The sequence below is a fragment of the Choloepus didactylus genome, chromosome 1 (assembly GCF_015220235.1).
Source record: "Choloepus didactylus isolate mChoDid1 chromosome 1, mChoDid1.pri, whole genome shotgun sequence".
Classification (NCBI taxonomy): domain Eukaryota; kingdom Metazoa; phylum Chordata; class Mammalia; order Pilosa; family Megalonychidae; genus Choloepus; species Choloepus didactylus.
Window position 1 is genome coordinate 210,533,037 of NC_051307.1, and position 21,755 is coordinate 210,554,791.

The 21,755-nt window shown below is 47.3% G+C and overlaps 1 protein-coding gene across 1 annotated transcript in view; it reads right to left on the reverse strand.

The window, feature by feature from the left end:
- Positions 1-21,755, reverse strand: part of ARHGEF3 (Rho guanine nucleotide exchange factor 3) — a 342,674-nt gene that overhangs the window by 297,974 nt on the left and 22,945 nt on the right. Inside the window, exon 2 of the mRNA XM_037798698.1 lies at positions 2,095-2,183. Within this exon, the coding sequence (XP_037654626.1) occupies positions 2,095-2,156 (62 nt within the window). The 5' untranslated portion in view covers positions 2,157-2,183. The remainder of the gene's footprint in view (positions 1-2,094; positions 2,184-21,755) is intronic.

The window sequence follows — 21,755 nt, forward strand, 5'->3', positions numbered from 1 at the left end:
TTAGGACAAGGTCTAAGGATTTTTTAGGGTAGAGTGACTGATCAGGTCTGTCAGGGGCAAATGAGGTACTTCCTCTCCTTCCACAGCTAATCAGGCATATTTATCCTGATAATGCACTTTTACTCCTCATGTGACTTCCTCTCCCAAATATGCTCAACCTGGAAAATCCCTTTCCAGAGATGCATTTTGGATGAATGTAGGTGAGGCTGCCACTCCCAACTGTACATAAGAACAAAGGTGCTGTGACATGCAAGAGTCCATGTTCATACGCGAGACGGGGAAGAAACCTAAAACCACCACCTTCCACTCCTATGCGCTCCTCCGGGAGGGCCAGGATGTGGGACAGCAACTGAGTGTGGTCAAGGCAACCACAAACACGGCCCTGTGGCTCCAAAGCTATGCCCACAGGGAGAATCCACCACTTAGCAAACGTGGGTCTGTTTGTGGCTAGGAGCTGGGACTCTGCAGTGAGACAGAGTTTTTGTTGTTTGTCTGTGTATTGTTTGGGTTGGTTTTGAATGAATCCTGCAGTTATAGAACAGGGGTAACAACAGTACCCTCCCTTCTCGGGCCACTGTAAGGATTAAATGAGATAAGGAGACCAAGTGGCCCCAGAGCCTGACACCCAGGAAATGCCCAGACTGTTGCTGATGGTGATGATGACGATGATGGTGGTGGCTGAAGCAACTTCAAGTAGGGAAATCAATGAAGGCTCTTCAAAACCCCCTCAGGGGTCAGAAGAGAAGCAGACAATTCTGTGAAGGACTATCCTGGAGTTCTTGGGCACTTTTCAGAACAGAAAATGAGGCAACAACCACTCCTGGAAAGGACCAGGCCTGCCCAGATACCCCAGACCTTGGGAGAACAGGGACTTGCAGGCACCACTGGGACATGAAACACAGAGGCCCAAGAAGATGAACTTACCCAGAGCAAAGAATAGGGGGCGGAAATTACAACCACAGAGAGATAACTTGCCCACCCAACAGACTGGCAAAAATGGAAAAGCATTAAGATCCCAGGAAGGTGGGCAAACAGGGTAGCTGGGACTCTGTTGGCCAGCAATGCTCTTTAGAGAACAATTTAGCAATATTAAGATCTTAAACGCAGACGCAACCTGGCCCAGCAACTCTACTCCTCAGTAACCACCTTTGAGAGCTCTCTGTCCATGTGCTCAGGGAAGAGATACCAGAAAATGCATCATGGCACCATCATATGGGAACAAACAGAACCAACCTAACCACTATCAACAGAGAGACTCAATAAACAGAGCAATTCTCATACAATGGATACACTGTTCACTTTGCTGCCGTAAAAAAATGAGGCAGGTTCATAAGTACTCCATGAAAACGTTCTAAGACATTATTGAGTAAAAAAGTTGCAAAACAGACCATCAAGCATAGTATGATAGTATGTATTTTTTAAAAAGAAAGAGAAAAGAAGGAAGAATGGATTGACTTTTTTAAATGTATATCAAAGCCTAGAAAAAGTTCTGGAAGAAAATACACAAAGTAGTTCACAATTGTTAGGGTAGAGGGCTAGGGTAGGGGCTGGGTATAAAACTGAGGGTCAACGGGGATTTTGCTCTCATTTTTAACAATGAAAAGGTATCCATGTATTTCTTGGGCATTAAAGTAAATTAAATTAATAAATTTATTTTTAAGGGGTGGGGGGGAAGAGGAGGCAGAAGGAAGAGGAAAAGATAGTGATGCCAAGAAAAAATGTAGCTGCCAAGAGCTAACAGTCTGCCTTTGCCTCCTCCGTGGGGGACAGCCACACACTCATGGAGACACAACACATTCGAGCATGTGTCCACAGATTTTTGGAATCAAATATTTATTTGCATACCATGTTGGTTTTATTTATACCAACTCTTCCTTCTTAGACTTAGGATTCCCTCATACTTAACAAAGGCATCCAAATCTCCCTCTTCTGGTATCAGAAATTAGAGATGTGAAAAGGGAGTACATGAAATTCTGCTATTTCCAAATTCTTGATGCCCTCCACTGACTTATAAAGGCCTCGGTGAAGTCTTGTATTGCTTATAATTGTTGCATGCAATAATTTTTAAAATTTTGCTTTTAAAGATATTTTTACCTCTCCTTGTTTTCTTCCATTCCTCTGCAGGCACACTGGTTCATTACTGCCGAACTGTCCATAGATATGGCCAGACCCAGGTCTTCTTTCTTAAAAAGCAAAACAACCAACATTTATAACCTGGCACATTTATGTTATAAACACACAAAAGGCTTTGTTAAACAGATACAAGGCAAATGTGTCAAAGGCTGCTGTGCTCCCCAAAATCCATTCTCCCCTTCTTGCACAGTTTATTGAGTTTTATCAAGGACATTTCCTGGGCATCTCTGCAGGTAGGTGTGGCCAGGTGTCTGAGTTCTCACTGGCACAAGTGGAAGTGATGCGTGCCGCTTCCCAATCCGGGTTTTAGGACTGGGGCGTGCCGATCTGCCCTTCTTGCTGGCTAGAACCCAGGTCTGACCGTGCAGATGGTGACGACACACCTGAAGATAGCCGAGTGACAGGACAGAAGACACCTGGGCCTGGAACGCACTGCACGAGGCACAGCTGCCCATCATCTTGGAACGCTGAGAGAGAAATTTCTTTGTTCCTTAAGTCACTGTATCATTGGGTCCTATTTTTATGACTGACTAACCCTCATCCCAGCTGGGACTATGATTAAATGTCCTCACTGGGGCCCTTCTGAGGTTGGGTTCAGTTATTTGGAGCTAATGTCTACAGAGACAGATGAGGCCAAACCATTTCTGATAACAACCTTGGTCTAACCACATGCAATTTCAGAGGGCCTGGAGCACAGTGAGGTTTTAGGCGGTATTTGATGAATATGGGGATGCTGATAAGCATGTGATATCTTCAAGTGTGAAGACTCAAGGCATAGAATTAGGAACACAAAGGCATCCATAAGTATGAGTTGTGAGTCCCACTTCAAAAAATGATTGCTTGGAAGGGGGAAAACGCCAGCCAAATGCACATAATGCGTGCATTTAAGAATCCAAGTCTGTGTGCTCAGAAGTGACAGAGACAGAGAGTCAGAGCTAGAGAGAGGAAACCATTCCAGTGGCGTGGAGGGTCTGCCCACTATTCCATGCCATTTGTCCCAGGCCGAGTCTAAGGCATGACTCTGAGGTTCCCTCTACAAGGCTCAGGTACCACATTGCTCACCAGTCTGGGTATAGTTTTAGAATTAAAAGACAGATTCTGTTTGTACAACATGGCCCCAAACACATATCAGCTGCTTCATCTGGTGCTGGGAGAACTGGACTACACAGTGTGCTGGTCTCTGCTGCAGTACCTCCCGGGGGAGGGTGTTCAGGGTTATTTGGAGCACCTGTGACCATCCGGGCTGCTGTCGTCTTTACAGCCCACCGCTGCCGTCAGCTGTCCTGACTGTTGAGCATTACAGGCCTGCTTGGCCACATCTCCGGCCCATCCTCCTCCATCTGCCCCACCTTGAATCGGGCCTTCTCCCAAGTCAAAGTACCATTTGCATGAAGCTTCAGTTCAGGTGAGCAGGAGCCCCCTGCCCTCCAAGCCAATGGACAGAGCCAGCATTGAGGAGAGCCCCCAGCACAGCCTCCAACTCGGCTCCTTTATTTAACTTGCAGAGAGCATACCACGAGATATTTTTAGCATCTGGATCCCTGTCTGGGGCCGGCTGCTCTGGCTTCCATCAGAGCTAACTTCATCAGCTGAGGCTCGTGCGTTGAGGGGCCCCAGAATAAGGCGAGAATGAAGATGTGGATCCTGGAAGGAGCAGGGAAGGGGCAGTGGACGGTGCTGAGGCTTGGGTGCAGAGGCCTGGAGGCGGCCACTGCATCTCCACCGTGCAGAGATGGGGAGAAAGCCAGCAGCTGGGACCTCCTGACCAGCCTCAACTTGGGCTCAACACTGAGTTTTCCCAGTTGTATCAAACTCTTCCACAGCACGGTAATTGCTGCAAGGGGATTTCACACTTACATACCAAAATCAGACCGACAGGGCTCTCCTCAAAGCCACATTTCCCGAGCAGCTGTGAGAGGTCAGAGCCCATCCTTGAGGAGCCAGCCGGCTAATTCTGGGTCAGGGTTTAGATATTTTCCTCCCCGTGTTGGGGAAGGTAGACAGCCATCCAAAAACCATCACCTCCAGCCTTGTGGCTAAGAGCAAAGATTAGGAACCCCCATCCCTGTACCCCAAGGGCCAGGCCCTGAATCTCATTTAATTCTCACCTCAGCCTTAGAAGGCAGGTACTTGTACACAAAACTGGGGCACAAAGAGGTTAAGACTTGGCAAAGGCCACACAGATAGCAAGTGGGAAAGCCGGGATTTGAACCAGGCACTTGAGCCAGGAGACCGTGTTCCCAACCACTGTATTATAACGTGTAGTAAAGCTTGGTAACTGTTGAATGAATGAAGGAACAAAGGAATGAATAAGCAAATGGATGATTTTGAAAGCAGTTTCAGGAATGGAGCTGTGGGGGACAGTGTCTCCATAAGGCCCTCAAGGAGTTAACCATGAGCCTGACCCTGTCGACTCTCATCCAAACCAAGTGGGTGATACTCTCAACCTCCTTTCAAGACAGCCACTCGGAACCTGAGGTTGGCAACGTCAGTGAAATAGAATGTATTTACCTTAGGCCTTCGCTAGTAACCACCACAGACCCTGCTGACTTGGCTTCCTATTGACAGACAGAGGCCGAGCTCTTTCACCCATGATGCCATAGGGAAGGCAGGATTAGACCCATTTTACAGATGAGTTAACTGGAGCTCGGAGAACTTGTAACTTGCTTACAGTCATAGCATATAAATGAGGGCAATTTTCAAACTCTGAGCAGGCTGACAGCAAAGCATAGGCATTTCCCTGCCGTGTGATACCCAACCACTCGACTGGTTGATCAGAAAGTTACAAAGATGAGATAAACACTGCTCTAACTCTGCAGGCGGAAAGTTCTACATTAATCCTCAGGTCAATCAGTACTTTCAATGCCAGTCAACTCCTTGAAACAGTAATTCTGATTCTCCCTAGCTAGAAACTCTGGCATTGCCACTGACTCATTACTCTCCTCGGCTGGCTGGGTCATCACAGATCAGAATTTACTGAACATTGAGCTCCTGCAAGACACAACTGTGTCCACTGGACACCAAGTCCTGTCAATTCTTCATTTAAAAACATCTCTTCCCAGAAATATTAAGTGTCGGTGAGGATGTGAAACAACCAGGATTCTCACACACTGCTGCTGGTGGGAGCATAAATTGGCCCAACCATTTTGGAAGACTGTGGCAATAGCTACTCAACTTGCATTTGCTCCTTGTACATATGTGCACGAAGAGACATGTGCTGGAATGTTCTCAGAAGCACCACGTGTAATACCCCATATTAGTTTCCTATTGCAGTTTACTACAACACAAATTTATTATTTTAGAGTTCCAGAGATCAGAAGTCCAAAATGGGTCATAGGGCTAGGTTTCTTCTGGAGGTTCTAGGGGAGAACGTTTCCTTGCCTTTCCAGCTTCCAGAGGCCATCCACATTCCCTGGCTTTTGGCCCCTTCTTCCATCTTCAAAGCCAGCAGTGTAGCATCTTCAAACCTCTCTCACCTCTCACCTCTGCCTCTGTCCTCACATCTTCTCTGAACCTGACCCCCTGCCTCTCTCTTATAAGGACCTTTAGGATTACATTGGGCCCATGTGGATAATCCAGGATAATCTCCCCATCTCAAGATCCTCAATAACATCTGCAAAGTCCCTTTTGCCATGCAAGGGAACATACTCATCCTACTTGGCCCTATACCTGAAGCTACCCCTATGCTCATAAACTGTCAGATAAATGAAATAAATGGTGGTAACTCACAGCAATGAGAATGGATGATCTACAATTATGTGCAACAACAAGAATGACTCCCACAAAACAATGTTGAGCCAAAGACACAAAACACAAAAGCATGTACTGTATAATTCCATCTGCCTAAAGGAGAGAAACAGGATAGTGGCTGTAGAGGGCAGTAGTGGCTGGAAGAGGGCAGGAAGGGGCCTTCTGGGGTGCCAGTAAGGTTCTGTTCTTTAATCTGGGTGTTGCTTACACTGGCGTGTTCTGTTCGTGAAAATCCATGAAGCTGTGCAGTTATGAGCTGTGGGTATGTTACACTGCAATGAGAAGGTTTAAGAAATGCCTCTGCCTTTCTCCTCCCATTTCCACTCCATAGGCCGATGTCATCTCACCTCTGGTGAAGCAGACCCCAGCTGACCTCCTCTACACCACCACCACCACCACTACCACCACCCCCACCAACCACAGGTTCCAGACACATACCACATGGTGCCCTCCTCTCAGCTCCTTTGCTCCTTTCACCCCCCTCTCACCCACCTGACAAGTCCACAGTGAGCTTCATCTCCTCCCAGGAGCTCCCCGCAAACACCCCACCATAAATAACAACTTCTATGGGGACTGAAATACAAACTACACGGTTTGGACTTACATGCTACCGTCAACACATTCATTGCTAATAGTCCCAAGGGCCTTAGTCTGACCTCCCCAAGCAGACTACAAATATCTCAAGAGCAGAAACCAGGACTTCCACTTTCAATTCTCCCCTTCTCCCTCCTTGTTCTCACTGCATGTGAACTTCTGATGCTAGTTTATAATAACTACTACTAATGATAACTGCCAGCCTTTGTTGAGCACCTAGTAGGTTCAGTGCTCCTCCCACATTATCTCATTTCCTCTCCCCCACCTTATGAATTGGTGTGCTATCCTCTTTCACACAAGAGTAAACTGAGGCACAGAATAGCTAATTAAATTAACTTGCCCATTGTCCCAAATCTCATCACAGGAAAAGCAGGATTTGAAACCACACAGACTCCAGAGCCCTTGCTCTTAGCCCAGACCCCCTCTGCTTCCATAATACTCCCCACCTGGATCAGGGGTTAAACACACAGTTGGTGCTTAATAAACACACAGTGGTGCTTAATAAACACTTGTGGTATGCTTGCTAACCAGAAAAGGTGTATTTCACAGTGCACAAATAACAAATCAAGTCTCTGCACCAAATAAACCTTTTCATCTTCAGATCTCAAAACAGAACACACCCTGTGGAGAGATCTGCAAAAGAGCCACGTGTTCTTTGTTTTGCATCATGCTTGGCATTCAGGGGGCTTTATAAACATTTATCAGCAAACCGCAGTTAGCATTTGTACTCCCAGCTTCTATCGGAGCAGGGGGAGAGCTGGATACATTTTTTTCTCACTGTCTGGCAATCTCAAGGTCAGGGACAAGATCAGAGCTGAAGGCTGATAGGACAACTCAGGCTGTGACCCCAAATCCCAAGCCACTTGCTCCAGATGATCTCACCTCCCCAATGGCCAAGAAACATAATGTGGAGCCCTCAGCTAAAAACAGGGCCACCAGCCCCGAGGGCTGCGGTGGCCAAAACATTGAACCAGAGATGGTGACCTGGCAGCCAGGCCACCGCAGAGGCATCAGGCAGTGGCCCGTGATGCTGGCGGCCAGTGCAAGCCTGGGGCCCTCCCTTCCCTGCCCCGCAGTCAGCACCTCAAACAGCACTCTGCCCAGCATGGAAACGCAGCAGCGCATCAGTGCTGGCTTGGCGTGGTTTTCGAGCATCCACTCATCCTCATGCTTCCCCCAAAGGTCTCACAGCCTTTATGCGGATATAGGTGTTAAGTGCCTGTGCCCCAGGAGCACACAGATTACTGAGGAAGTGCATCCAAGGAAAAACCACCAAAATGTCCATCAACATAAGTGACCCCTGGAAACGGACTACTACGCAGCAGTTAAAATGATGAAGCAGACCTAGGTGCAGTCGGGAAAACAGCTCAACTTAATATTATAGGAAAAAAGGCAAGAACAATATCTAAAGTATTATAATGTTTCTATTTAAAAAAACACTATATATTCTAGAGTTCAGATAGATAGACAGATAGACAGACAGACAGACAGAAATGTTGCCGTGGTGTGCCGGAGCTGGTGCACACCAGCTTGATAGAGCCAATCTACGCATCTCTTTGCAACTCTATATTCAGTCCTGTCACGTTGGCAGCTTGAAATTGGCCATCATGGTGGGAATTTTTCACCATGGAAGTCAGCAAATGCGACAAATCATGCCTCCTCCTCCCACCTCAACATTCCCAAGAGCTGGCTGTTGAATATTTATCAACATACCACGATATGTATGTCAATGCATTTTAAAAGTTTGGAAGATAAGCCCCAAATTATTTTTAAATGGTTGCCACTGAGGAGGGCAAGGGATGCGCTGGAGGTTAAGACAGGCTTCAGTTGTATCTGCACCACTTGCATTTTTACAAGAACAGCAACAAAAGTGTTTGTGGATTTTGGGGGATTATTAAAATTATTTCAAAGTTTGCTTTAGAAACACCAACCATTATAATACTATGTGATCAAAGCAATAATGCAGAGATGCACCTATGTGATCCCGAGGGAATCATGGCAGGCTTCTCAGAGGAGGCAATGCCTGGACTGAGTTTTGGGAAGAATATGAGTCTACCAAGGCCAACAAGCAGGGGCTGCCCAGGATAAAGGACATAGCATAAATAATGGCAAGGAGGTGAGAGAGATCACAAAAGTGGGGGACAGTGAGCGGAAGCAGGAATAAGGCTGGAACACCACGGATCACATTTTAGTGGGCTGAGATCCTCAGAATTAAATGAGATAACTATGTCCAGTTTTTAGCCAAGAAGAAATACTTGGATAGTGTTATCTATTTTTATTTTTATTTAAACTCCATTCTTCCTTGAATTCAGACTCTGTGGAGGTCACAGGGGGTTGTTGCAGCAAGAACTTAGAAACGAGATCCCCAAAACCACCCTCAGAGAGTCATTTTGTAAGCTCCAGGCTTCCCAGAGTCCCCCAGAGATGGTTTGGAGCTCCCCCACCCAGTGCTCCTGCAGCACTTCCCCCTCACCCTAACCCCACTGATGTGTGCACATGTGTCTTCCCAAGTGGACTGGGGTTTGTTCTCTGTGGCACCCTAACTGACAATACTCATTGGGCAGCAGAACAAATTCAGCTGATTGCACACCTCTGCACTCTAATGACGTATGAGACAAAACTGCTGCAGAATCAACACCACACAGACCATCACCAGGTAGCTGAAGAAAGCAAGTGGCTCTCATGGGGACTGGCCACCCAAGAATTACAGAAAAAGGAGTTTCCAAGAAGCAAAAATGCACAGCACCCACCCAAGCCCTTAAGGGCTTCAGGCACTATATACTAGAGACAATGTCAAGATGCCCCGATGGTGAAATGGAAACAGCAGGCTGATGCCAGTATCATACTTGCTCCAACAAGTCTTTTGCACTCCACGCTCACCAGGCAGCCTTTGGCTTTGGCATTTGGTTTTCCATGTGGCTTAGCCGAGCTGAGTGCGGCATGGTGACAGCAGTTAGCAGTTCCAGTTCTCACTGCAAATGTAAAGAAAGCACGTGGCCGTGGCCTCATCGCATGCTCCCATCAGGGCGGGAGAAGGGTGGAGGGGAGGCAGTTCTCAGGGCCTCGCCAGAAGTCTTCCCAGTGGAAGATCAAATCCCAGAACAGGGGGCTCAGCGGGGAGACCACCGCAACCACGTCCTGTCCAGCTCCAGTCTGCCTGTCCTTAGGAAACGAGGGCCTCTCCTTTCCCATCTGAGTCAATGTTCTAGGGGGTCTTGGGTAAGTTTTCATACTACGAATTAATTCCAGTATGACAAAAAATTTTTTGGAAAACCTAAACTTACACAAAGACACCACCACCTTCCTGCCTCTCTCTAGGCCTCTGCAATAATGTCTTTAGTGGATACTCAGTAAATTTTCACTGATGATCAGAGAGTATGCTTATCGATTTGCAGAGGACCTAGAGGTAGGAGGGAGTAAAACACCATGGGGTCTTCCTGCTGGACGAGAGACGCTGACCAAGCAGAGTCCATCCAAGAGAGGGCATGCAGGCTGCCCAGGGGTCCGGGAACCATGTCAACATTGCATCGTCTTCACTGTTCTCCTCAGCACCACGAGGAACACGGATGAAACCTGCCTACATGGCACGCGCCCTCCTGAGGCCTTCAAATGCCTGGTCCCGTTTGACCCTCTCAGCAACACTGTAATGGGCCTATGGGTGAAACTGCGTCCCCCAGAAAAATACATGTGTTCAAACCCTAAGTACCAGTCCAGTAAGCATGACCTTCTTTGGAAATAGGGTCTTTGAAGACATGATTAGTATAACAGGCAAAACTGCATTACGGTGGGCCCTAATCTAATAGGACTAGGCATTCTGATAAGAAGAGGAAATACGGACACAAGAGAGGCAGACAGAAGAGAGAAGACAGTGGCAGATGTATCTACAAGCCAAAGAATGCCAAGGATGGCCAGCAGCCACCAGAAACGAGAAGAGGCCAGGAAGGCGTCTCCCCAGTAGCTGTCAGATGGAGCTTGGCCCAGCTGACACCTTGATTTTGGACCTCCAGCCTCCAGAACTTGGAGACAATAACCCAGTAGTGGTATTTTTCTATGGCAGCCCTGGGAAAGTAAGGCAGGTTGGGACTCTCGTCTCCTTCTTACAGATGAAGAAACTGAGGCACAGAGGGGTTAAGTGACTTGCCCAGAGCCACAGAGCTGGCAAGTAGAAGAACCAAGGCATAGACTTACAAAACCAAGGGCACTTTTCCCACCTAACAGAAGTCCCAACAGGGGACGACAGTCATGCAAAAAGGCCTCAGGAAAGGCCTCAGACCAGTTTTACCAATAAGAGATAAAATGGGCTCCTTACCCACAGGGCCATGCAGGGAATGGTTTTCTGACCTGATCCTTCACCATCCATGAGATTAGTTTAAATGAGCAGCATGGAACTGACACCCATACTGGCTGATTCGGCTTGAGGACAGTAGTCCAATTTGCCTCACCATCAAATGCTTAAGTACAGCCCACTTCCTGCCCTAAGACTGCCTCAGAAATGCCTGCAAATGAGGTGAGCTCTCGAAGAAGCACAATTCTAAATGACGCTTCATTAAATTGTTCATGGCTATCCACTTGGAGATGATTTAAAATTCACTGAAATCTAGGGGGTCTAGTTAAGGGTGGGGATGACCGACATACCAAGAACCTACTCTGTACCCCACATTAAGTCATACACGTACCCTCTGAGATGCACACTGTTATCTATACTGTAGAGAAGGAAACAACGCCAGCTTATGAAGCCTGGGCGAGGACAATGGGGACTGATTAACTGGGTGTCTGACTCCCAGGTCCAGGCCTCCCAAACTACCAACATCCCACAGGCTCTGGCACCTGGTAAATGCACAGCCTGACTCCTCTACAGAATAAAACACGGGTTAGATCTTATCGCCATGTCTGCATTCTGACCCCAAGTGTTGGCTGAGAGGGACCCTGCCATGGAGAGGACTAATCACCGCCTTCTGACACTGGAGGGCAAATTCCAAAGTGAGCAGGAAAATCCTGCAGAGTCCAAATTCCCCTGGAAAGCTCATTGGAGAAGCCCAGCATGACCCACTTCTCCCCCAGTGCTGGAGCAGGTGGCTGTGTGTGTAGCTGCACTCTAGATAAAGCTGATGGACGCTATGATAGGAAAATACGGACCTGTTACTCCCAGCCTCAAACAGAGTGCATATACACACATACACACACTAGCTGGGGCACATGAGATGTGGGCCAGCTTAGGGGACCCACAGATTCACACCCACCCCATCCCCCAGATCTCCTGCTTTTTCTAGAACATACACTCAGAAAGTACAACAGTGTACTTACATGGTTGCTTCCCATTCCATTTTCTAAGAGTTTCTAGTCTTGTTTGCATATGTTAAATGCATGTGATTCCATCATACTGTAATTCTATGATAACATAATTTCATGTAAGCTACTAAAACAACTGTACTGTAAAGCACTTACAATGTAGACCAGCAGGCGAGGCCTTGGGTCTTAAGTTAGACTGTGGGGACTCCAATCTCACCTCTGCCACTTAACCACTCTGAGACCTTGGACAAGAGGCTCCTTGGAGCCTCAGTTTCCCCAACTGTAAAACAGGGTCATGATGGTGTCTACCTCACAGACCTCTGTAGGGATTCAGTGAAGCAGTGCAAGCAAGAAGGTCAGCACAGTGCTTGGCAAGGTAAGCATTGTCATTGCCCTTCCCCTTTACCAAAAACAAACAAACAAACAAACAAACAAAAACCATATATATATTTATATAGCATATTTGTATTTCTATTACATACACATACACACATATATGAAAGCAGAGGGGCTCTCAGAGAGGTTGAAGAACTTATCTGAATGAGTTCCAGAGTCGACATTGTGTTCAGTCCTGTAAGTGTTAGGGAGCTGGATATGAGAGGAAACCCCTGCTGAAATAAATAACCAGGGCAGTGGGGTTAAAGGAGCCAGGAGATAGAATCTGAAGCCTTCAGGAGTTGAGATGCCAACAAACAGGAGCATGAGAAGAAAGGGAATAAAAATTCCAGAGAACATAAAAATATCCGGCTGAGAGCCACTAGAGACCCACCCAGAAGGCAAGACTGTTCAGGCACGGAGAGCTTGGGAGACAATAAAGCAGCCTCCTTAGCCACAGTCACGAAGAAAGCGACTTCAGTGCCGGGAAACCTGGGCGAGCTGGGAGTGTTCCACCCGCTTCCTGCTGGCCCAGGCACGCAGAAGGCTTCAGCCCATCCGGCTCTCCCCCACGCCACTCTCCTATCTCCCTCAACCTGACTCCAGGAGCCAGACCTGGGTCTGCTTTGCAAGATTCCCTCCAGGATCCCAGATCTGTACACGTCCTCTCTGAGAGACACACACCAATAGCACACACAACAAATGATGATAAAGAATGAGCATTCTGGAATCCGGCCAGCCAAGTCACATGTCCAGCACGGCCTCCCGCTCTGCTGGCTGCTGAACCTTCACCTACTCTTCTCACTGAGAACTGGCTGGGGAGGAGAAAAACCAGGGAGGCATTTCTTACCTCAGGATGGGACCTCTGTCACTCAGCAGACTTGCACATGCCAAGAGCAAGACCTTATCTCTCACAAAAACCGATTTGGAGATTTGCAGGAGGCAAGGAGCCAGGGGAGGGCGGAAGGAGGACCCTTGCATTTGGTTGTAATCACTCTTCTGTAGCCAGGGAGGGGCGGACAATGGAAATGGGCAGATGCTTCCGGAGGCAAACCTGACACTTGAGCCTGTGCTTTCCTGGGGGCGGGAGCAGCTGTCCCCCACTGTCCCCTCCCAAGGGGCTGGGAGAAGAATGAGACCAGGGACCAAGGCAAATTTGGGGACACAGGCCTCCAAGGTGATGGGCATCAGCTGTGACAGTCACTTGTCGTTGTGTAACTACTGCTGGCAGTAGAGGGGTTTTCAGAACAGCCTGGGAGGTTAAATTCCTGCTCACTGCAGGAGGGGAGCAGCCACTGCCACTACCCAGAAGTCCTGCCTCATCTTGAACCCAGCCCCAAGAAAACTATCTTTGCTCAGCAGGGCGGGATATACCAGGGGCTGTAGCTGAGGACACATTTCCATGGCAGAGTCTGAATATCAGAGGCAGGAGAACCCAACAAGTTCAGAGCCCACAGATTTCCTGATGCTGGACATCCAAATCACCCAATCACAGAATCACACTCAGCTCTGCAGAATCAGAATCACCAGGGGAGGGCCTGGGAGTCTGCATTTTAAAGATTCCCTCCCAGCTGAGTCTGGGGCAGCCAGTTGCTCTTGAAACTGGATCGGTATGGGAGATTTAAGGCCCTACAGTTGTTGCTGACTCATTCATTCACACATTCATTCGTTCCAGGAGCAGTGACCCAAGATCTCTAATGTGTCTGGCTCTGGGAAGACACAGTTCTTGCCCTACAGGGATGCCGAATGCCCTAAGCAGCTGGGTTCACCATCTCCACAAACTGACCTATGGAACTTAAAACACCAACCCAATCAGCCAGGTCCCTGGGTTTGCCACAGTTCTGAAGGCACAAATCTTCCTCCCAGTGTGTCTCAGAGCCTTCCCACAGGCTTTCCCCTCTGCCTGAATGCTGCTCCTCAGCTCAGAGGGGCCTTTGGTGACCTACTGGGACTAAGTTGGGCCCCCTGCTTTCCCCAGAAGGCAAGGTCACAGAGCAGGGGCAGCTCTACCTGCTCATGGCTGAGGCCCAGGGCACACAGTGGGGGTGTGTGTGTTGGCGGGTGACTGTTGACTGAGTGTGGGACTGTGCTGCTGGTCGGAGGCCCAAGTATGGTGGCCGGAGGGGAAAGGCCAGGTTGTCAGAGGCTGGGCAAACAGGCTGGGGCCAGATTAGGAAAGAAGACTGTAACTCCGCAGAGAACAATGCGGACAGTAGCCCATGGGCTGGGAAGCGCTCAGAAGCTGGGGAGTGTCACAGTCAAATTCAGCCTCACATGCTTCTAGTGGAATTGTCAATTTCTCTCATCTCTTTGAAATGCAATCTGGCAATAGCTATTAAAATTTAAAATCTGCATGCCTGCTGACCCAGCAATTTCAAGTGTAAAGATTCTGTTCCACAGATATGAGCACAAAAATGAGCACAAAGATGCATATCAAGGATATTCATTGTCACGTCCTTTTGGAGTAGCAAAAGACAGAAAACAACCTTACACGGACACCTGGAGAATAAATAAAGGCGCACTAGTCCACGATTGCTTTTCCCAAGACCTTGGGGCAAGATGTCTTTCAGGATTCATTTGTTCATTTGTTCACATTTTAGAAATATGAAGTATTACAGTGTGCTACATACACCCCCAGCAGGCAACACTCCATAATCAAATCCATAAGTGTTTCCGCAGTTGCACATATTACTATTTCTGCTCAATACTATAAATAACCTCCATCAAATTAGTCTGCACCAAATTAAAAAAAACAAACACACACAAAACTTGTGGTTTTCTTGATTCTGTAACTGTAGCTAAGTGAGGGAAGACCTATGATCGGATGATAGAATAACAATTTAGTGATGCTGGCAAATTATATGGTGCCCCATGTGCACAGGCTCTGGTGAAGCCTGTCACCCTTACTGACTCCCAGTGTCCCGTAGGCAACCGTGCGCTTTGCTATCCCAGCACCTCCAAATGTCCTTCACTATCACCGCCACCACCGCTAACATCAACTTGTGCGCCAGACCCTCCTCTGAGAGCTCCGAGTATATCACCTCACTAAATCCTCACAACCACCTACAGAGGTGGTGCTACTTACTCTCGGCTGTCCAGATTCAGCCCTAATGTGTCCTCTGCCGTCCAATGAAGAAACTGAGGCACGGAGTGGCTAACCTCACCCAAGGCCACCAGCCTGTGTGCATGTCCTCATTCTCGCGCATCTCACCCTTGCATCCTGTGGTGTGGAAGCATCAGCTGCCTCCTGTCCCTGGCTTGATTTTGTGCCTGAGAACCCAGGCAGCCTGGCTCCCCAGCCCATATTTTTGACCCTTACACTTTCCTCATCTTAAATCCTTTACGGAACCTAGTGGGCCACAAAGACGCAAATAAATAAAAACCAAATTGCACCACGTCCCTTGAGTGCTGCGCTCGGATCCACAATCAGGGCTTATATTGTCCCAAAGCAGCTCTGCACACGAAGGCCTAGAAATCAAGTGTGTCCTCTCGTCAGAGCACCCAAGCTCGGGGCCAGAGACCATCTCAAGCCCAAAGCACCCCCCAGGGCACCACAGCCCATTCAGCTTGGAGAGCTGCCTCCGCTGGACCTCTCGGGGCTGCCCCGGGCTCTCTACCTAACCGGTTTAATCTGCAGTTGAGGATCGGCCCAGGGTGTGGGTGCAGGGTGATGTGCCCGGGCAAACAGAGACAGGCTTACCCTCTGATTGGATCCCCTCCAATCTATCCAGTAACACCAACCACTGCCACCATTTCATCCTCAGCTGCACGTAAAGCGGGTGACCAGGCGGGCTCCCTCCCCTTCCTTCCATGTTTGGGACATTATAGCAAGTCTGAGTAAAGCAGACTCAGAAAGCACCAGATAGACGCACCCTCCTTTAGGCACCACTGGAATTAGAAAAGGCCTCTGCACTTTCCTCCCCATCCAGCACGGATGACTTCTGCAAGGTAAGGATCATGCCAGGGACTGGTGACAGCTGGTGCTCACAGCACAAGGTGTGAGAGCGAAATGGGTGAGAGTGAGAAGAACACACAAGAGCAGTGGCTGCTGCCAGCACCTGGGGCTAGGAGGTGCCCCAGCAGGGAAAACGCAGGCCTCTCACTTGGCTTCGTTTCTCACCTGCCCCTGCAGCCTGCCCTGCCCTCTGGCTTTGTTTCCTCTCTCTACCCTTCCTCCAAGGACTCTAGAAAAAGGCTGGCATACATTTTTTTTCCTCTAACATGTACTTCAACAAATCACCACCCAAATCAAATTATAAACCATTTCCTGCCCCCTGGAAGGCTCCTTAATGCCCCCTCCCAGTTAATGCCCTCCCCAAAAGTAATCGCTACCTTGACTTCTGACAGCATAGATTAGTTTTGCCTGTTTTGAAATGCATAAAAATGGAATCATGCAGAATGGATTTTTTGGGCCTGGCTTGTTTCACTCTTCATTATCCACAGTGTTGTGTGTGGCATTAGTTTGTTATTCTTCATTGCTAGGTGGTATTCCACTGTATGGATATACCACAATTTACTTATCCATTTGTGGCTATTGATGGGCATTTAGATGGTTTCCATTTTTTGGTTATTATGAATGAAGCTGCTATGAATACTCATGTACAAATCTTTTGGTGTTCATACATAGTCATTTCTCTTGGATACATACCTGGGAGTGGAACTGCTGCAGCACAACCAGGCATATGTTTTGTTTTGGTACATACTGCCAAACGATTTTACAAAGTGGTTGTACCAATTCATAGTTCCACTAGCAGTTTAGATTCCGTTGCTCCATATCCTCACCAATATTTTTATTGTCAGTATCTCATTTTGGTTACAATTTGCAATTCTCTGGTGACTTTTAAGGTTAAGTACCTTTCCATATGGTTATTGATCATTTAGACATCCTTTTTGGTGACATGCTTGCTCAAGTCTTTTGTTTTTTTAAAAATTGAGTCATTTTTTATTGGTTTGTAGACGTTCTTTACATATTCTGGATATGAGTCCTTTGTTGGACATATGTATTTCAAATATCTTATCCCAGACCTCAGTTTACCTTTTCACTCTCTCAATGGTGTTTTTTGGTGAAGACTTCTTAATTTTAATGAATATCAATTTATAAACCTTTTCCTTTATGGTAGTTATTCTGGTTTGCTAACACTACTGTTATGCAAAATACCAGAATGGACTGGCTTTCCTAAAGGGGACTTATTAGGTTACAAATTTACAATTACGTGGCTATAAAAGTGTCCAAACTAAGATATTAACAAGAGGATACTTTCACTGAAGAATGGCTGATGGCATCCAGAACACTTCTGTCAACTGGGAAAGCACGTGGCTGGCATCTGCCAGTCCTGGGTTGTGTTTCAGCTCCTCTCTCTCAGCTCCTGTGCATCCTTGCTTCTTTCTCCCAAGGTGTTTCTCTCTAAACATTTGGGGGTCCTCTCTTAGCTTCTCCGGGGCAAACTCTGGGCTTCATCTTTTAGTTTAGCATCTCCAAACGTCCTCTGTCCACATGTCCAAGCATCTCTGAGCATCTCTGTCAGCTCCCAAGCATCTCTGCAAAAGTCTCTCTCAGCTGTTCTGAGCTCCTTCTATCTGTGAGCTCTCTTATTGGACTCCAGTGATTTAATTAAGATGTATCCTGAATGGGTGAGGCCCACACCTCCATGGAAATCACTCAGTCAGAGGTTCCACCCTAATCAACAAACCAATCAGTCTGCCCCCATAAGACTGCATTAAAGATTATAGCTTTTCTAGGGGGCATAATATATCCAAACTGGCACAGTAGCGTTTTTCTGTCTTAATAAATTATGCTTGGTCCAAGTCCCTGGAGATATTCATCTCTATTATCTTCTAGAAGCTGTATTGATTTGTCTTTCACATCTAGGTCCTCATCTCATCCAGAATTATTTTTGTGTGTGGTGTGAGATAAGGGTGGCTGGGTGTAATTCTAGAGTAAAATTCTGTCAGCTGTGACTAAAACCAGACACATGAGAAGGACCAATTTCTGTCACCCCCAGAGGAAGTTGCAACTTCCCAGATGCCCCAGTCCTTTACCTATTAAACCTTCCAGAAGCTTCAGACTCACCTTGCCCCATGGAGCCCAGTAGATTCAGATACACCTGTCTGTATCCTCTGAGAGAAGTTTTGGACACAAGCATACACAAAGGGCTCCCATCTTATACAAAGCTTCCATTCCACACTTTTCCTAAATCCATTTTGATAATTGCATGTCAGTCAAAATCCTTTTAAATTATAAAATGATTAAGTAGAACTATGCATGGGATCAATGTAAGACAGCACCTGGCTGCCAGATCTGAGTGCCCGCTATGTGCACCTACAGGCTGGGAGGTGGGGAGGCTGCAGGAAATGAGCAGACACAGTCTCCACTGTCACCATGCTCACAGCCTGAGGACAAGACCAATCAAAAATGGGGGAAGAGAAAGTAAATAGGGAGAAAAGCTTAGGAAAGGCCTCCGTTGTAACATCTGAGCCAAGACCTAAATATGGGAAGGAGCTGGCCTTAGGAAAAGGGTAAAGGCATTCTGGATTGGAGGAATGACCCACCCAAAAGCTCTGAGAAGGGAAAAGACTTCGTATGTTGCTGGGACATCCACGAGCGCAATAGGCATTACATGGAGGGGCAGAGTGCACAGGTGAAGGAAAGAAAAAGGTTGGATTTTTTTCTAAGCAGAATGAGAAGCCATTGACAGATACTGCTAGAACTGAGCTATCTTCTTGAATGTGCACCGTAAAAGTCTCTTTGAGGCTCAGGGGCATTCAGCCAACTGGTCTACTTTGAAGTTCTTCTATAACACCATAGTTCAGGCAGGCAAAGAACCACAGACACCCCTCTTGGCCTTAAACACACACACACACACACACACACACACACACACACACACACACACACACACACACACACACACACACACACACACCTGCCGCCTCCCAACATATCCAGGTCCTCACTCTACTTGGCCCCTGGTGCTTCCTCAAGGTGAGGAATCTTATCCCCATCTCTGGCCCAGGGTAGAATGGAATCTGTGCTGCAAAACTGTAATTTTCCTCTCATTCATGTGACTATTTGAATTATATCTGTTTCCTGACAAGGCTGTCTGTTGACTCCGGGAGGGCAGAATCTGAGCCTATCTCGGCCACTGAGACCTAAGCACCTAACATAGGCCCTGGCCCGGGGTAAGTGCTCAATACATAAATTTTAAAATATTTCCTAATGTAAGAGTTCAAACACCCATGGAACTAAAAAGAATATAATGTGCTCCCATGTGCCCATCACACAACTTCAACTCATTCCGAATCTTATTTCTTCTATATTCCACCCAGTGAAGAACATCCCAGCCATCATATCACTAAATACATACTGGTGGAATGAATGAATGAGTGAGTAGGTTTTGAATTCTTGGTCACTGATTTTTCTGTTGATATGAGATGGGTGGGGAAAAAGTTGAGGAGGGGGCCACCTAAATTAGTCAATTTTGCCACCAAGTTAGAAACTTTGATAAAACTAAAACTATTGGCTAAAGCAATTTTCCTTTCCCCACATTTACTGGATTTTAACTTCTGACCACATTCAGCAAGAAGTGCTGTAAAGCAAGAAAAAGTCACCTGTTTTCTCATAATCTCTTTCAAATAAAAATCTTGAAAGAGCACACTTCTTTACATAAAACAAGACATGTGGCCTATAAAATAGAAAAACAAAGAACACCTTGGAAATGAGTATTACTGCTTTCTCCTTCAAAGGTGATCTATATTACACCTATTTTATCTATTTTAACATTTGTGGTAAATTTTTCCAAATGAGCCTGGTGTTTTTGGAATTCCATTACATTTGTACATACACTGTACATAACTGTCACAGACTGTGGTACTCTCAGCGAGTGACATTCAGTACCAGCAGGGGTTGTTTAATGCCATCCACCAGTCAAGACCCCAAATGTACAAATGAAAATAATGACCTAAAATGCTAAAATGCAATCATATTCAGTGATGTCTTTTTTTTGTACAAAACATAGTTATCTGCATTCTCTAACTTCGTTCATAAGTACAAGGAGAAAAAAGTAAAGCTCTCTTTAAACCCCTGACCGAGAGATGTCACATTTTCGAATCTAAACTTCCAGAAGCATTTGCGTGCACATATGTAGCAGTGTGGTCATGAGTCCAGGATGCTGAAATCAGGGATAAGTCCAAATCCAGCTCTGCCATCTGCTGCCTGTATGGCGAGGCTTAAATGCAATGAAATGTGCAAAGCCCCAAGCCTAGGGCCTGTACACAGGAAGCGCTCAATCGATGTAGCCACCGCTATTCATAGAGGAGCTGCAAAAGAACTCCTGGCAAATTCCAGGTTCTGTGGGGAGCCTCCCATGGCCTCACGAGAAGTGAGCACACTGCCTCCCTCAATAAAGAACCAGAGTCAGGGAAGCAGAGAGGGGTATGGGTTGCAGGAAGCTCACGGGCTCGGTGGCCTCTGAGTCACAGCCCAGCCCCTCCCCACCACATCCCTTTGTTCTCTGGGGATTCGCCTGTGACTCACTCGTGGCTCTACTCCTGGGCTGGGCGCCTCTGATGGGGGCTGGACTGCCTTGCCCACAGTCACTGAGGAAACTGAAGTTATGGACTTGCCTATTCCCTCCAGGCCCTGTCCTGGAGGGCTGCTCCTGCAGCTCCAGCCCCCAGCCTGCCATGATTTTAGGGGAAAAATTTACCCTCCCACCACTACTTCTTTTTATTTTTGCCTGTGTTTCACTGTGTGCTCCATTTTCATTTAACTTAAACCTATAAAGGAGGAGTCCAGGAGAATCGCTGTGCATGTCTGCACCCATCTGCACCCTGCACTCACTCTGCTTTACGCGCTGCTCTAAAGACTGTGTATTAACTCGCTTAGTCTTCAAGTCAACTCCCTGAGGAGGGGTATGGTTATTCTCATCCTCATTTTACAGAAGAAGACACTGAGGTCAGAGAGGCTACTCTTCTCAGATAGCAGGGCCAACACCTGCAGCCAGGCGGTCTGGCTTTTCATGTCACTTTTCCAATTGTGACAAAGAGATTATGCTGCTCTGCCTACTATTTTTTCTGCCCTGAACAATGCCTGAATTATGTCTTTAATATCTTTCCTTGCTCTGGTCTAAAGAACAACTAAAGAAGGGGGTGGAGAGAGGCTCCACTACATTGAATTCATCCAGACTCACTCCTTGCAGTGTGAACTCTAATGCCACAAAAAAGGAGGGTTTGCTGGAAGGGTGTTGGGGCAGCTCAAACAGTCAACGACTGGATCCAAAGTCTCCACGTGACCAACCCTTGCCCCGTGCTGCCCTGCTCCGCATGCTACGGCCCTGTGCTTACCGCCCCTGACCCGGGTGCCACGGAGCATCTTTTCTGCCCTTCTGAGCAAGTTGGGATGATGCCAGGGAAGCCCGTGGCCTGGCTGGTCCTGTATGTGGTCCTAGATGGGTCACCACAGCCGGGGGCGGCACCCATGGGGAACCCTGCCAGGGTCAGGACAAAGGGGGCTCCTTCCAGAGGAGAAGGAGCAAGGGCAGGGCAAAAGCCTAGCAGACATTCACTGTGGTGTAATCCATCATAGGCAAAAACTGGAAGCTGCCCAGCAGAACCGA